Here is an 18,378-nt window from a genome sequence, read left to right on the forward strand (position 1 = left end):
TTTTGTTGAATAATTAAAGCCATTTTACTAATTTTTTCAGAAGTATATTAAGTAGAATTATATTGTCAATAATTGTGCTGCATTAAACCAGACATCTCCCCACTCTACTGATTTTGTTATTTTCATAAAAGGTTGTTTCATGTTTGAGTAACTAGTTTTCACCTAGAATTTGTTAGTGATGGTTAGTTAGAAGGCACAATTTTTTCAAGGTTTTATATGATGGCGTTACCATGTTTTCAAAAGTTATGAGCACTTGTTCAGTGTATGTGCAAAAATATATCATATCTTGTGTAATATTGCTTGGGACTTAAACATTGATAATGTTACAAGTTGCTATAGGAACCCTATTCTTTTCCTTACCACTAGATTCTGAAGTTGAATGCCCGCACAAAAGACCAAGCAGAGAGAACCCTCCAAGTGTACCTTCACCAGATAGAGCAGCAGGAAGCAGCATGGCAGAGGGCTCAAGAAGCAGGCATATCCAATGCTGGGACAGCATCAGATAGCGTTTCCTCCTTGCATGAAGGACGGACAGTGCAGCCACCGAAAGAGAGAGGGCTCGTGGTGGATGGCAGAACTCTGATGTAAGTTTTTTCTTAAGACAAGTTGTAATGTATTTTGTAACAAGTAATAATTCCCTTATAAGGAGGACAAGGCCCTTGATTGATAGAAATTCTTCACAAATAAACAAATAATCAAATAAAAATTATAATGTAATTATAAAATAATGATAAACAAATAATCAAATAAATAGAAATTATAATAATGTAATTATAAAATAAGTAAATAGGTAGGTAAAGTTAAATAAACAGGTAAATATAAATAATAGTAAATTGACAAGTAAATAATAATAAATTATAATCAAGGAAATGATAATAAATAGACAAATAATAACAAACAAATAAATAATATAAAATAAATGACAGGCATTACAGCAATCTTGCTTAGGTGTTTATCTAAACAAATCTTAAAGCTTGAAACTGAACTACATTGCACTGCCTCTGCAGGAAGTTTATTCCATTCATTAACTACACAGTTGGTGAAGTTGTTTCTATCCACTTCCAATTTAAATCTATTTCCTGACAGTTTGAAGCCATTATTTCTTGTCAGATTCTCATTTAGTGTGAAAATATTGTCACTTTTGATGTTGTCAATTCCTTTTAGAATCTTACAGACTTGTATCAGGTCACCTCTGAGTCTACGCTTTTTTAGGGAAAACGGATTCATATGTTTTATTCGATTTTTGAATGATTTATTTTTGGTATTGGAATCAGTTTTGTGGCTCACCATTGTACTTTTTCCAATCTGTCAATGTCATATTCCAAATGTAGATGAACTAACGATTTATATAGCTTGTTAATGAGAGATGGACTTTTGAAGTCAATAGATTGTGCAATCAGTCCTAGAATCATATTTGCTTTCTCAGAGGCTGAAAGACACTGCTTAGATGATTTAAGATTATTACTGATGATTACGCCGAGATACTTTTCATATCCACTTTTGTTAACAAATTTCCAAATAACTTGTAATTGTACTTACTGTTATTTTTATCTATGTGTATAACCTTGCATTTACTTGTGTTAGATTTTACTAGCCACTTTTCAGACCACTGCTGTAGTTTATCTAAATCTTCTTGAATATCTAATTGGTTTAAGTGATCATTTGCCATCCTGCACAGTTTTGTATCATCAGCAAATTTGGAGACAATAGATTTCATTTCGTGGTCTATATCATATATATTATGAATAAAAATGGCCCAAGAACAGAACCTTGAGGAACTCCACTCATAACATTTTTCCATCTAGGAGTTTTGCCATTTAGAACAACTCTCTGTTTTCGATCATTCAACCAATTACCAGTCCAACTTAATAGCCTACCATTTATTCTGTGTGAAGCTACTTTAATAAGTAGTTTTTCGTGGGGGACGAGTAAATGCCTTGGTGGATTGAAGAGTGTAATGTGGAATAGACATTTGGGAATGGATGCTAGGAGGAGACTGTATGAAGGAGTGATTGTGCCAACAGCACTGTATGGGGCAGAAACATGGAACATAGAGAGGAAGAGAGAAGGAGTTTAAACGTGTTTGAGATGAGGTGTCTGAGAAGTATGATGGGGGCTACTAGGCTAGATAGAGTGAGAAATGAGGAGGTGAGGAGAACGGTGGTGGAAAGGGAGTTGGGTGATAGGGTTGATGAAAGAGTATTAGGATGGTTTGGACACATAGAAAGAATGAGTGAAGAAAGACTAGTAAAAGAGGTATGGAAGGCAGATGTGGAGGGAATGAACATGAGGGGACATCCTAGGAAGAGGTGGATGGATGGGGTGAAGGGGGCTTGGGGGAGGAGGGGAATGTCTGTTGAGGAAGGACGGGAGAGGACAGAAGACAGGGGTGAATGGAGAATGGTTGTATATGGATGATGTTGTGATGCATGAGGTGGAATGGGCGGGTGGATGGGGGGTGAGGTAGTATGTGTGAGCAAAATTTTACGCAGCCCGAAGGGATTTCTCCCCGTCGTCTCCTTTTATGCATGGGGTGATGGAGAGGGGGGTTGCCGATTTAATGAAGCGGCCTTGCTGTGGATGTGCTGTGTCTTGCGACACTGCTTCTGACCCAGGGCAGTGGACAAGGTGCAGGGATGACCCGTCATCCAGGAGGTGCTAAGATAAGAGGGAGGGTGGAGGGGTGTGGAATGTATTCAGGGATGAAATGGGTGGGAATGATTTTATGCCTTTCCTTTTTGGCTACCTCCCTTGTAAGGGGAAAAAAGCCTTGGTGTATGTATGTATGTATATTGTTTCTTTTGTCTCCCCCCTTAATACTCACTTCACTGTTCAATAAATCAATCAATGTATCATTTCAAGTGTCTGCAGGAAACCTATGGTTCCCAGGTAACCAGTTATGTCATCTAGGCAGGCCCATAAGTCACTTAAGGAAGAGATATTTTGTTGTCTAAGGAATGTTAGTTTGAGACATTGTAAGATGAGGTGGTAACTCTTACTATGTATGTATTGAGGCCTTTCCCCCCTTATAGTTGGGGGTGGCTGAGTCTGGACGATAATAGTAGTAATTATTGCCTTGAGTTTCACTGACTGGAAGCCCTCAGCCTACCCCCTTATAAGGGGGAAAGGGTCATCAGTATGAATATGTAAATGTGGTATTATTAGGAGTGGATGATGACATTTTCTTAGTTGTGAGAGGTGGCAGAGGTGATAATAAATACATTGATTTTATTATTATTATTCTTTCCTCTTCTCTCTTGTGAACAAACATCAGCTTCATTTTGGACCGTCGAGCCAACCTGAAGAAGTCCTTCTTGACCTTAGCAGGAAAATGTTCAGCTGTCTTATGCTGTCGTGCAACTCCTCTACAAAAGGCACTTATTGTGAGAAGTGCCAAGGACGATCTGAAAGCCCTCACGCTGGCAGTGGGGGATGGTGCTAATGATGTGTCCATGATTCAAGTTAGTAGAATATATATTTTTATTTTGTAAATAATAAGTTTTCAATTAGTAAATTAAGTTTTTAAGTTTTTAAGTAAATTAAGTTAAGAGTGAGAAATGAGGAGGTGAGGAGGAGAACGGGGGTGGAAAGGGAGCTGGGAGATAGGGTTGATGAAAGAATATTAGGATGGTTTGGACACATGGAAAGAATGAGTGAAGAAAGACTAGTAAAAGAGGTGTGGAAGGCAGATGTGGAGGGAGTGAACATGAGGGGGCGTCCTAGGATGAGGTGGATGGATGGGGTGAAGGGGGCTTTGGGGAAGAGGGGAATGTCTGTTGAGGAAGGACGGGAGAGGACAGAAGACGGGTGAATGGAGAGTGGTTGTATATGGATGATGTTGTGATAGCATGAGGTGGAATGGGCGGGTGGAGGTAGTATGTGAGGTAGTATGTGTGAGCAAAATTTGACGCAGCCTAAAGGGATTTCTCCCCGTCCTTTCCTTTTATGCAATGGGGAGACGGAGAGGGTGGGTCGCCGAGTTGATGAAGCGGCCTTGCTGTGGATGTGCTGTGTCTTGCGACACTGCTTCTGACCCAGGGCAGTGGACAAGGTGCAGGGATGACCCTTCATTCAGGAGGTGGAGGGTGGAGGGGTGTGGAGTGTGTTCAGGGATGGAGTGGGTGGGAATGATTTTATGCCTTTTTCTTTTTGGCTACCCCCTTGTAAGGGGGAAAAAGCCTTGGTATATGTATGTATGTATGTAAATTAAGTTTTTAGTTGTTTCACAAAGTTGTTGGTATTTGTCAGTTAGATTTTAACTATATTACTAATAACAATGCACAGTTTTTTATTAGTCCTGTTTGCTGTACAAATAATCATCATTCTCATATTAATTTTTTATTCACACTGGCAATTATATTCAGATGCATTGTAAGAATTTTCATTATCATTAATAACCAAGGGGGTATTCTACCTCATTTTAAAGGGAAAAGATGCCCTAGGTATATAGATACATAGAAATTGATAACTTGTATGTATGGTAGGGTGCTAATAAAGAGTATTAGGAGGTGGACAGAGGGAGTAATTGGGGAGGAACATTATGGGTTTTGAAAAGAGAGTGCATAGATCAAGTTTTTTAGTAAGACCGATATACAATAAATTTTTGGCAAGAAAGGTGCTGAGGGTGGTCAGAAGTTTTTACACAAGTAATAGAGCTTGTGTGAGAGTCAAGAATGGAGAGCAAGTGGTTTGGGTTAAAGGTGGGGATACAGCAGGGTTGTGATATGTCACTGTAGTTGTTTCAACATGCATATAGATAGATTAACGAGGAAGGTAAACATGAAGATACTAAACAGTGGTATGGAGTTGGTGAATTAGACTGGATGGAAGTAGGAGATGAGCCAGTTGTTGTTTGCAGATGACATTGTATTTGTGACTCGGTTGAAGGATAGACTGAAACAGTTGGAGGATGTGGGAGAGGAGAAACCTGAATTAAAAGTTAGTGAAAGTAAGGTGATGATACAAGGGGTAATTGTGGTGATGAGTTGGAGAGGAGTTGAAAGGATAAGAGGTTGGAGGAAATGGAGAGCTATAAGTATTTGATATGGGTTTTGACTGGGTGTGGGATGGGTGTAGGGTGAGTGCATGTTTTGCCTCAGCCACCTCACCATACAAGAAGGAAAAGGCCTTGTGCTACAAGTATTCAGAACCTGTGACTTTGGTTTAAGTTAGTTAAAGATTAAGAAATCTCAAGAGCTTCGCTATCCCTACTTGTCTCTTGAAGGAGTAGTATTATTATTGTATTTATGAGGGGACGGAGAGGGGGGTCGCCAATTTAATGAAGTGGGCTTGCTGTGGATGTGCTGTGTCTTGTAACATTGCCTCTGACCCAGGGTAGTGGACAAGATGCAAGGATGACCCGTCATCCAGGAAGTGCCAAGATAAGAGGGAGAGTGGAGGGAAGTGGAGTGTATTAGGGATGGAATGGGTGGGAATGGTTCTTATGCCTTTTTCTTTTTGGCTTCAAAGCCTTTGGTATATGTATGTATGTATGTTTTTCTGTTTTATTCCTATACAGACTGCAGATGTAGGCGTAGGAATATCAGGCTGTGAGGGTCGGCAGGCAGTCATGGCTTCTGATTATGCGATAGCTCGTTTCAGACACCTTGAGAAATTGATACTTGTCCATGGGCACTGGTGCTATGACAGACTCACCAGAATCATCCTCTACTTCTTTTATAAGAATGCAGTAAGAATTCCAGTCATACATTATTATAATTTAAACTCTTTGAATAATAGGAAAAGAAAATTATGATGGCAAATAATCCTTCTTTCTGTACCTTTTTCTTTTTCTGATTTTTCTTTCTCACTTTCCCTTTCAGAAGATATTAGAAAGAACTTAATGATTTAACTCAGTTTTTTTCATTTTGTATTTGTGAACTGTTGTGCTTATTACATTGAGTTACTTAAATGTTTACCTTCTAATTTATGTTGACTAATCTCAGTCTCATCCATATTTTATGATCCATATTTTGATCTTTGCCATACTATTGTGTACTTTTGTCACACATTAATAAATGCATTATGAGATGAAGAATTTAGTCATTTGTAATTCATACTGATTCACATTGTGTCCCTCCACAGTGTTTTGTGTTTATTCTGTTGTGGTACCAGCTCTACTGTGGCTTCTCAGGTGCAGTTATGATAGACCAAATGTACCTGATGGTGTTCAATTTACTCTTCACCTCCATTCCGCCCATTGCTCTTGGTAAGATTGTGACTGCAGTTGAAGTAGGTGGTGATAACAATTTGTTATAGTTTCTTGTATATTCAATGTATTTCTAGTGTGAATATTTGTGCTGATTGCTGTTTTTATGTAGTTCTTTGCCTTTTATATATGTTTCATAACAATGAAATTTTATTACTTGATATAATTATAAAATTTGTAGGTTAGATATATGTTTCATGAGCCATAGACATTTATATTTTACTGTTATTTGTAGAAAATTAACTATGTTTAGAACTGTATTTTTTCTTCTTTATGTTTTGAGTTTTTATTTTTCTTATAATTCCACTATTTCCAGTTTGTGTGTAAAATTAAAACTCAAGTCAACTAATATTGAAAGCATCTTGACATTGATATATGTTTGTTTTTCCTGATTGTTTAGGTATCTATGACCAAGATGCTCCAGCAGAGTTATTATTAGCACAGCCCCGGTTGTATGCACAGGGAAGAGAGGGGCGCCTGTATAGACCCCATTCCTTCTGGATCAATATAATTGATGCTGTGTATCAGTCCATTATTATATTCTTCTTATCTGCTGTGGTAAGTACAAAAGACCTCGTGGCCTTTAAAGTAACAATGCTCTTCCCAAGGTATTCCCTCTTGTCCCCTCCTCATCCTCTCAGCCTTCAATAGAACCTATAGACTACATTTAACTAACTGATTCCTCTAAAACTACTACATTCATACTTATTCCCTTTTTCCTTGCATGGTGGAACTATAAATACACTCCTCCAGTCCATGGGTATACTTCCTTTTTTTAGCCATACATCAAACAATCTCACCAGCCATTCAATATAACTGCTCTTCCTTTTGTCAGACACTCAGCTTGACACCCATCTAACCCAGGTGCCTCACCAGTTTTCATCTTTTTCATTGCACCTTGTACTTGTTCAATTCCTGCAGTCTATCATTTGTCTCTCATCACAATCATTTTCCTGGTATCTCCCACTGTCACAATCAAACCCTCCCTCTATTTTCAACAACTCCCCAAAATATGTGTCCCATCTCTCCCTTACCTCCACTTCTATTTGTCCATCTATGCCCTTTTCCTACTTTCTACCTAAGTTGCCTCCCCACACCCTTTTCCTTTCCTTTCAAAACATCTTCATATTACTTTAAAAAATCACCATTAAACACCAACTCCACCTTACACAACTTATCCATATATGTAAAAAAAAAATTCTTTGAGTTCTAGTTCATATGACTTTTTCGTATGAAGTATCAAAAAGTTCTGAGACTAAGCATATATATATATATATACACACAAAAGTATTTTGTAAGTTTGGGCACTATCCTTTTCAAAATAGTCTCTTTGAATTGAAAAGCATTTTGGAAGTCATGTTCTCAAAGCGTGTCAAGCACATTCTAAGATTCATGTCAAAATGGCACACCTTTAGCAGGAGCCTCATCTTCAGAAAGAGGAAGAAGTCAAAAGAGGCCAAATCTGGTGAGAAGGGGAAGTGCAGAATAATGAGCATTCTCTTGCAACTGAGAAACTCGTGCATTATGAGAGCTTGGTGAGAGGATGCATTATCATCACAGTGCATCCAGTTGGCCTTGTGCCATATTTATGCTGTTTCTGCTGAATGTCCTCTCTCAAATATCTAAAAACATTGCAGTAGAACTGGCCATTGATGATCTGACACTAGATGATGAATTCAATGGACAAACCCATGAATGTGTCTCTATATATATATATATATATATACATACATACATACATACATACATACATACATACATACATATACCAAGGCTTTTTCCCCCTTCCAAGGGAGGTAGCCAAAAAGGGAAAGGCATAAAAACACTCCCACCCATTTCATCCCTAAATACACTCCACACCCCTCCCACCCTTCCTCTCATCTGAGCACCTCCTGGATGACGGGTCATCCCTGCACCCTGCCCACCGCCCTGGGTCAGAAGCAGTGTCGCAAGACACAGTACATCCACAGCAAGGCCGCTTCATTTAATCGGCAACCCCCCCTCTCCGTCCCCCTTTGCATATATAATAAAATAAGAAAAAAATATATATAGCATGTTCTTGGTCATGCTGTACACCTGCCTTGCCTTCTTCAAGTATGGATATGTTGGGCTATTCCACTACAAGGAGTATGATTTCCAGGTCATATCCATAAATCCAAGTCTCATCCCCAGTGATGACCCATGCCATAAAGGTTGAATCATCTAGGGCATGATGATGGAGCTCTTGGCAGACTTTTGCCTGGTGAAGCTTCAGTTTGAATATGATAAAATCACAAATGTGCATGTGCATGTAGTCACAAAATGCCCATGGCACAGCTCATGAAGTTCTTAAAATGATTCCAATTAAGAGACTGTTTGATGACAGTTACTGTTCAGCTCTACAGCATGTGCATCCCTTTACTGTGAACTGACAGAATTCTGTGGAAAAATTCTTGAAACTTTTTGATACCACATCATGTTAGAATTGATAATCTGAACTGTATTTTAAGGCACTCTACCATGTGAAACATTTTAACACCATCATTACCTTAAACAGCTGTATGAGGACTCCGATGCTGGGATTTATGAGTTTGGTATGACTGTGACCCATGCGTGCTTGGTGGCGCAGTCATTGCACATTGCAATCGAAGTCAAGTCATGGGTAAGTTGACATACAACAGCCTCTTGTAATATTCATCATCATTGTTATCATTATCACTGTCATCATCATCAGCAGCAACAGTGTTATTGTCAAAATAACTCTCCTTTCTCCTTTTCTTTTTTTCTTTTTCTCCTTTCCTTTTTCCTTTCTCTTTTCTCTTTCTCTTTCTCTTTCTCTCTTTTTCTCTTTCTCTTTCTTATTCTTTCTTGTACTTTTTTCTCTTTTTATCTTTCTTTTTCTATTTCTTTCTACTTACTCTTTTTCTTTTTTTTCTCTCTCTCTCTTCCACTCATTCACTCTTTGTCTCAGTCTCAATCTGTCATTGTATGTGTTTCAGTATGTCTTTCCCATATTTTTTTTATGCATTTTTATTTCAAAATCATGTATGAAATTGACCTTGATTCATTATTATATTCTAGTGACAGAACTTATGTATATTACTTTACTTTGCCTTGCAGACTATAATGCATATTGGGAGTTTAGTCCTCTCCTTCATTCTGTTCTACCTCTTTGGTGTGTTTTACACCATGTCACCCCCATCATGGTTTGGGTCTATGAATCAGTATGGAGAGCTTGAATATGCATTGAAATCACCCCTTCACTGGCTCACAGTCATCTTAACATCAATTTTAGCTATATTGCCCAGGTTAGTACTCTGTTCTTTTTTCTTTTATTTTTGTGTGCATGACTGAGAGAATGAGTTTTTTTTTTCTGTAGGAGAAAGAGGGTGGAAGAAAAAGGATTGAGCACAGACTGATACTATGTTCAGTGATTCTGATGATGAAAGACATTATCACAAAGTGTGTGGAGCATATCAGCAGTCATTCTGCCCTACTAACTTGTCAATGTCAGAATGCTCGAGATATGTCAGCAAGCCGTCTATCAGTTCCTTGACATGACTCAGATGGGGAATGGCTATAGTAACATGACCCTCTGCATGAGCACTGTCATACTCATCAGAGGTATCCATGTCTCTGGCAGCGTAACCAGCCGTGGCACTAAGCACTGTTCACGAGTATGAGAGAGTTCAAGTGATTATATAAAGTTGCATCCAGATATTTACAATGAACTAAGATAAAAAGGATAATAGTTGGGTTTGAGTGTTTGAAGGGTGGGTGTATGCCTTGTCTGTGCCAAACACCCCTTGTAAAGGGGAAAGGGCCTTTTGGTATGTATTTAACTAGTTGTATTATACCAGCACTTAATGTACACCCTTTCTTGCTTCTGCTTTGGTACACATTTGTCTATTCCCTCATTGTAAAATTCTTTTAATATGTTCCATTTCTCTTCCATCTTTGTTTCTTCATCTGAGAATTTTTCTCAATTTACATTTTGAAAGAATTTTCTGAGTTTCTCGGACTCCATTTTGTTATACATTAGTCTTCCTTTTCTATGTTTCTCATTTCATCTAAAATAAATTTATGTATATATATATATATATATATATATATTTATATTTATGTCAAGAAATTAGTAAGATAATATCAAGTAAACTGTAACCCAGCAACTATGACCTAATGTCGCCCTATCATCATTAGTGGAAACATTGACCCTGGCGACTGTGACCTGATGTTGCCCCACCATCATTAGTGTATTGACATTGACCTTCTGCCCTCCAGGGGGTAATTGTCTGCTACCCTTATTCAAACTGTCCTTGTTCCTTTTTTCATGTATATATTATCTATGCATTTCTATTACTATGTACTTGTTGCACTGAAGATATAATATACGAAAGCGCTCTGCTTTGTTAGTTTCTTTTTTCCAAGTGGTCTACTTTGCATATATATATATAGATAGATATAGATATACATATATATAGATATAGATAGATATGTATATCTCAGATATTATTTACTTTGTTACAACCAGATTTGTTGTTCGAGCATGCCAGGCATCCCTGAATCCAAATGAAGTGACACAATCACTTATCAAACGACAAGCAGCAACCAGAGGGCATGACTTGTTTGTCTCTTGGTCGAGATCTACATCTTCCTCATCAGTGTATAGGTAGGTAATCTGCATTCTTCTAAATGTTCTTTATATGTAAATAAACTTTTTCAGAGATATGAAGGAAATGGATTAATGATGGTTGAATATTTTTATTGACCTTCATCATTACTGCATCTTAATAAACCACCTTAAAATTTGAAGTTATATACACTAGTTACAATTTGGATAGAATGTAAGGAAAGCTCACAATTAGGTGTGAAAAGGCCTTTAGGTATTTTTATGTTAATTTTTTAACTTCTTGAGTAGTCATAGCATAGGTTTTAGAATGATGTCCCAAAGAAAGATACAGGCTATGTCACATTAATGAGGTCATAGCAGATATATGGTTAAGTATATGACAAATTAAATTGATGTTTTGATAAGACAGGTTGTCATTTAGATGTAGATTGATCAGAATGCTTGTGAAATTATAACACCACAATTGTAAAAGGATAGCAAAAGTGTTATATCAAGTAATGTAGATATAAAATAATTTAACCTCTAGACAGTAGAATTGATTAAAAAGATTAATATATTTACAAGATTTATTCTATAGGAGTTTTGCATTAGTAAATTCAAGTGAACACCATTGATTCGTTGGTAGGGCACTGTTCAAAGCAGACATTAGTTTTCTCTGGAGAAAGATTACTATGGGGACATGTTACTGTTTTGGTTCGCAAAAGGATACTGTGAGAATGTTACCCCCCCTTTACAGGTAACTTTTTGCTGTCAGTAGTTGGAAGATAGTTATTTCTGCTCAGGAATATATAATCGATCCTGTTTTAGAGTATTAAAATACTAGAAATAGTTATTTCTTTTTATGGGTTATATGGTGGTTTATTTTTGTATTTGAAATCCAGAATGTATCTGTATAGATAAATTAAGATGCACAAAGTAGGATATTTCTATTTTTCTATGCAAAGCATGTTCACATATGTTTAGCATGGAAGTATACTGTATTAGTTCTTCATAGTTTATGCTCAGTGAATGTTAGAATCATTGCACTATTGCATGTGCATCTGCTTCTGTTCACTCTTACAGGCTCTTCCACAAACAGTGTAAAAACATAGTGTAGTTATCAGAGAGTGGTGCCTGCAGTCTCTTTTTCACCCTTGTTCATTATAAAAAAAGATATGTTATTGTGCCTATGGCTGCAGATTTTTTTTTTTTTTTTCGCAATAGACTCAAAGCAGGCTGAGCTGTTAAGTGTAAGTTGAACTAGATCTCTGAACATTTTACCCATGTGTTATGTTACGTTCCGCAGCAGACGTGGCAACTAACAGAAACACTACTATTTCTCCTCTCCCTCTTCTCCTCCTCCTCCTTCTGTTCTTCCTGCCTTTATACAGACGGGATGAGGAGGACCAAGATCAGGTTTGTTGCATGCAGTTCCAGTTTCTTTTGATAACAGTTCGTGCTTGGGATGTTCATGGTTACCTCACCTACTATAGTGGTACTCTCTCTCCATGTTTGTTTGCACTAGCCATATAAGACAATTTAATGTGTTTGGTGGTGGTGGTAGTAGTAGTGAATTTATTATTCTTTATCTGGCTTTATATTATGGTTTTTACATGTCATTTAAATCCTGTGTATTGTTGTGGTACATGTTACAATGTGGGTGTATATTCCACGAATATTTATCTATCAGTGTGCTTTCTCTTTGGCCTTGCTGTAAGTAGAATTAGTATTTATGTTGTTTTGTGTGGTGAGAGAATTTGTTTATGAAAACAAGTTACAAAAGATCTATTGTGGATTTGCTTGCCAAAGTATATATTACATACATATACCAAGGGCTTTTTCCCCTTCACAAGGGAGGTAGCCAAAGTCGAAGGCATAAATCCACTCCCACCCATATCATCCCCACATACCCCACTCCCATTCACCACCCTTTCTTCCCTCTTTTCTTGGCTCCTGGTTGATGGGTCATCCCTGCATCTCGCCCTCTGTCCTTGGTCAGAAGCAATGCAGCAAGATACAGCACACCCACAGCAACCCCCCCCCCTTTCTGTCCCCTCATGTAGAAAAAAGAGAGGATGGGAAGAAATATCTTTGGGCTGCATCAAAATATCATTCACACATATTCTCTCACCCCCACCCCACCCACTCCCTTCCATGCATCACATCATCCATACACAACCATTCTTCACTCACCCCCATCTTCTGTCTTCTTCCTTCCTCAACAGACATTCCCCTCTTTCCCAATGCCCCTTTTACCCCATCCATCCATCTCATCCTTGGTCACCCCTCATGGTCACATCCTCCACCTCTGCCTTCCACACTTCTTTTACTAATCTTTCTTCACTCATTCTTTCCATGTATCTGAACCAACCCAGTACTTCATCAACCCTATCTCCCAACTCCCATTCCACCCCTGCTCTCTTCCTCACCTCACCTCCTCGTTTCTCACTCTGTCCTTTTATATATATATATATATATATATATATTATATATATATATATATATATATATATATATATATATATATATATATATATATATATATATATATATATATATATATATATATATATTGTAATGAAACCAGTGGTAAACCAGCTTTGGCCATTTGGCCATGCTGTGGAGGTGTATTTACTGCATTGATTCTGACCCAAGTAGTAAGTGGATGTGCCATATCCTGCAACACTGCTTCTGACCCAGGGCAGTGGGTGAGATGCAGGGATGACCTGTCATACAGGAGGTGCCAAGATAAGAGGGAGAGAAGAGGGTAGAGAGGAGTGGTGTATATAGAGGATGGAATGGGTGGGAGTGGTTGCTATGCCTTTGTTTTTTTGCTACCTCCCATATAAAGGGGAAAAAGGCTTTGGTATATGTATGTATGCTTCTGATCCAGGCAGTGGGTGGGGATCAAGGATGGCCTTTCATCCACAAAGAACTAAGTTAAAAGGGAACACAGATAGGTGTGGGGTGGGTGAAGGGTGGGTGTATGCTTTGGTAGGTTACCTTCCTTACAAGGAGAAGAAAAAAAACATTTGATATATTAATAGATATAAACAAACCTTTAAGATTGAGTTAGCTGAGTTCTTAAGCATTAATATATAATGCCTTTCCACATACATACATATTTATTCATTTATTTTTCAGTTTACTTTGAGATAGATGGATAGGATGAAAGAGGCTTTACATGCACAGGAAATGTCTGTCAAGTAGAGAAGAGAAAGAGAGAATGTGAAAGATAAGAGTGAATAGAGAGGCATTGTGAATGGTTGAAAGGATGGTGCAGTTCCAAACAAATGTTCTCATCTGCTTCATATATATTTTTTATTTATAATAAGGGGAGGCAATAGGGGAAAAGCAGCAGGTTTCAGGCCCTGCTGTGGAAGAGCTATATCTTACTGTATTAGTCTTGACCGACCTGAATAGTCTGGTGAGGGGTAGGAATGAGCTTTCATCCATGAGTTGCTCAGATGGGAGGGGTGTTAAATGAGTTTTGATTGTTTATGAAGTAGATGTGTGCTTTGACTTGGCCATCCCTCCCTCATAAAGAGGAACAGGTTAAATCATTGCTTGACTTTCTTTTATTTTTTCTGTTGATTTATGACGTCATATGACTGTTATAAGAGTGCCATAAATGAATGACCACTCAGTCAATGAATTTCTTTAAATTTTGCTCTTGCTTTTTTCTTTCCTACTTTAATTTACAGTGTAAAATTAGGCAGACATGATATATTTTGATACATTATAGTATCAACTAAGTTGTGAAACATGATTGTTTATGTACTTTAAATATCATATAAAAGGAAAAATATATGAATTTGTGAAAAAGCAATGGGTGAACTTAATCTTGTAGTTGAGGTTAGACTGGTCTATATTGTGTTTGTGTGGGGTAGTATCAGTGTCATTAGCTTGTAGTAATAGGGAGAGGGGAGCAGTTGCTGGTTGTCAGATCTTGTGTGAAATAGTAGAGGAAATACAGTAGAAGTTGATAAAGAGAGATCTTGAGCCCAGTCTGCAAATAGTGTCAGCCTTTTGTGGCTACACCTTCTGATGGAGGTAAGGATGATAACAGGTTTTAAAGATAAGCAGCAGAGAGATGACTTCCTCTGATATCTGTATTGCTAATAAACAACATACTCTTCACCATCTAAATAGAAGAATCTAGACAATCACTAACAGACACCACAGCAGATACAATCACAATTCAAACACACAAAAAATACAATGAAATATAAAGTATTGCAAGCATCCACATGCCACTTCACACATCAGAACCTCAAGGCTATACCCCAACTTCAACCTCTCATCCACCTAGCAAAGCACATACTGGTATGTGACTTGAATGCACACCCAGTATGGTTGAACACACAAATGGCAGTTCAAAGAGGGAACAAAGTACCAGAACAATTGGGGAAATCCATTGTACTCTTCTAGTCCTAGAAATTTTGTTGTTTTGGGTTACTCTGCACTGTCTGGAAAACATAGAGAAACTATATATTAGAAAACAAATAAATAGATGTAGTGCAGGTAAACCATTAAGAACTCAAAAGCCCCCACCCCTCCAACCAACCACCCATCTAGGAAGCAGCTAGAGCAATTCAAGAAAATAGTCCATCACCAATATGTTAATCAACTCTTCTCTAAAGATTAGTTCCAAACCCATAACTCCAGAAAACAAGAAAATACTCAAAAAGATAAAACCAGACATAAAAGCCACCTCCTCCCTTTTCCAACAAAGATGTAGCAGATGCAATAATGAGGTTGAAAAAATCTCATGCAGAAGGCTCAGACATGATATCAAACTTGTAAAGCACCTGGTCCTAATAACAGTAAAGACCCTAGGAGATATTTTAACTACCTGAAACAGAACAAAATTCCAACAATCAGATGAAGAGTATATTTAATTCTCATCTTAAAACCAAGCAAACTATCTGAAGAACTGGCATCTATGCACCATATCCAGACTGATCTCAGAAAGAATAATAGAAATGGATAAAAAGATTTTTAGCTTTAGCTGGCTTACCATACAGAGTAATTCAAAACAACCAAATTTCAGGGACTAAAGGACTTTACAGTGGAGTCCCCCAAGATCAATACTTTTACCTGCATTGTTCAATCTCTTCTCAAGTGATCTCCTAACCATAGATCCAGAACACAACACCAAAGTCCTTATAAAGATAACATGACAATAATAACCCAGCAAGGCAACTACAAGACAGCAGTCAAGAATGCCCAAGCCTACTTAGACATACTCAAACAATGATGTGGAAGTGGTAGAATAGAGACCCCCTCTCAAAAATCATCATTACTATTAATCACTTCAGACAACCATGAATCAAAGAAGCATCCAATAGTAAAACTGAATGGCCAAACTCTTCCACTGGAAAATAAGTCACAATCATGGGCTCAAAATAGGTGAAGGGAATTCTATAGTCAGTCTATAAACAGTTCTTGAGAATCACACTTACCTACACTTCTACAGCATAGTTCTCAACTATTAGGAGAACATAGACACCATCCAAACTATACAAAATAAAGCATCGAGAATAATATCAGGATGCACCAAAACCACACAAGTAGAACCCCTTTGCATAAAAGCCAAAATCTACCCCATAGAACATCACATGAAAAGGATTGTCACACTGTTCTATGCAAGAAACCTAAACCAACTCACCCATGCCATTACATCACACAACCACAACCAACTGAGCTATGGGGGGGGGGATATATATATATATATATTGGGGGGACGGAGAGGGAGGGTCGCCGATTTAATAAAGCGGCCTTGCTGTGGATGTGCTATGTCTTGCGACACTGCTTCTGACCCAGGGCAGTGGGCAAGGTGCAGGGATGACCCGTCATCCAGGAAGTGCTAAGATAAGAGGGAGGGTGGAGGGGTGTGGAGTGTATTCAGGGATGGAATGGGTGGGAATGATTTTATGCCTTTTCCTTTTTGGCTACCTCCCTTGTAAGGGGGAAAAAGCCTTGGTATATGTATGTATGTAACATTCCTGAAATTTGTTTTTAGGTACTATATCTCAATTTTATTATAATTATTAGGAGTTAAAAGTTATGTCTCTTTATTTTTTATGTTTTTGAGATCAAGTTTTTGAGAAATATGATAGCTATCACAAGAATGGAGAGTGAGAAATGTGGAAGGGAGGCAGACAATGGGGTGGGAAGAAAGCCATTGGATAGAGAAACAAAGATAATTTTTGCCTCAAATTTCACTGACTGGAAACCAAAGCCCCATAGTTTCTGGCATTGGTCTTCAGGCTCTCCTCAACATCTTTGCAAGAAACTTTAGACTGTTATCTGTGTTATATTGTTATATTGGTGTGGGAAGTTTCTGTGTCATTGGCAAGCAGTGGGAGGGGAGCAGTCACTGATTGTTAGCTCTCGTTTTGGAATAAATACAGATGAAGTTGATAGAGATCTTGTACCTGACCCAGAGATTGAGTGTCATGGGTCTTCAGATGGAAATTCAAGTATTGACAAGTGTGGAAAGCAAAAGTGGATATAGTGAGCTTGAGAAAGGCCAAGAATGTGAGAAGGATGGATAGGATATTGTACTTTGTTGTCAATATCTAGGGCTTCTATCCTTAGGTATAATATTGCACTAAAGAGGTGGAATCATAAATGTGAGGTTTAAGGACAGAAGTATGAGGGATAGTATTTTTTTTATGGTGTGTAGGGATGAATGGAGTGAAGGAGAATTTAGATGCAGGGAAGAGAGAGTGCAAAGGATAGTAGTGGATGGAGGGAGATTGTGAATGGATGAAGGAATGATGTGGCCTGAAGGGATTATCTCATCTACTTCATGTTTCATTTTGTGTGGATGAGGAGGGTGTTACCATATGGTAAAGCAATGGAAGTAATCCAGCTCCTGCTGTGGAAGAGCTGTACCTGGCCTTGTTACTTTTGAACTAATTAGTAAATTAGAGAAGGGGAAGGGTAACCATTCGTTTGCAAAGTGCTGAGGTGGAAGGAGTGGTTGAATGAATTTTATTCTCTTATGATGTGAGTTTGTGCTTTGAATCGGGCACACCATATATGAGGAGAGGAAGGGCCTTTGGTATATAGATGTTTTTACTTTGTTCACAAGAGGGTAACTATAATAGATCTGGAAGGCTTTGGCAAATTAGTAATACTGAATAGTGGTACACTGTAGTTTATCTTCTGTGGAGTAAGTTATGGTGCATAATATCCATGTAGTATATGTATTAATTTTTGTGTAGATCTTGACTTTTCTCTGCTTTGTTCTTCCTGTAGGTCTTTCTTACGGTATCACAGGTATATTGTGCATGTAAACTATAACCACTTCTTATCTTGAAATCTATATCTGTATAACCATCTTAGGTAGATCATACTGCTTTGCATGTTCTGAATTTTAAGCACTTTTGTATTAGAAAAAAAGATATATTGCTAATTTGTTTGATTACTCTACCTCTGAATGATTTGTTTTATAGACACATAGTTGGTTATAATGTGGGATAGTGGAGCTTATGGAAGTTTATATTAGTGAATGCCATATTTTTAGGGATACAAAAGGATTTTCATATAGAATGTTTATTTAGTATAGAAC

The 18,378-nt window shown here is 37.8% G+C and overlaps 1 protein-coding gene across 3 annotated transcripts in view; it reads left to right on the forward strand.

Moving 5' to 3' along the window:
• The window catches only part of LOC143018111 (phospholipid-transporting ATPase VD), a 110,015-nt gene that overhangs the window by 81,439 nt on the left and 10,198 nt on the right, over nucleotides 1-18,378 (forward strand). Inside the window, exons 15-23 of one of the 3 annotated variants that reach the window (XR_012965730.1) lie at nucleotides 367-584; nucleotides 3,275-3,461; nucleotides 5,519-5,689; nucleotides 6,085-6,208; nucleotides 6,609-6,766; nucleotides 8,745-8,849; nucleotides 9,308-9,495; nucleotides 10,719-10,856; nucleotides 12,103-12,212. Coding sequence is in view for 1 of the 3 variants with exons in the window: in XM_076173233.1 (XP_076029348.1) it covers nucleotides 367-584; nucleotides 3,275-3,461; nucleotides 5,519-5,689; nucleotides 6,085-6,208; nucleotides 6,609-6,766; nucleotides 8,745-8,849; nucleotides 9,308-9,495; nucleotides 10,719-10,856 (1,289 nt within the window). In the remaining 2 variants the exon portion in view is untranslated. The remainder of the gene's footprint in view (nucleotides 1-366; nucleotides 585-3,274; nucleotides 3,462-5,518; nucleotides 5,690-6,084; nucleotides 6,209-6,608; nucleotides 6,767-8,744; nucleotides 8,850-9,307; nucleotides 9,496-10,718; nucleotides 10,857-12,102; nucleotides 12,213-18,378) is intronic. The other 2 variants (XR_012965731.1, XM_076173233.1) reach the window with 2 other exon arrangements.

Source organism: Oratosquilla oratoria, chromosome 34 (assembly GCF_046742065.1).
Source record: "Oratosquilla oratoria isolate Oo_2021 chromosome 34, ASM4674206v1, whole genome shotgun sequence".
NCBI classification, from domain to species: Eukaryota; Metazoa; Arthropoda; class Malacostraca; order Stomatopoda; family Squillidae; genus Oratosquilla; species Oratosquilla oratoria.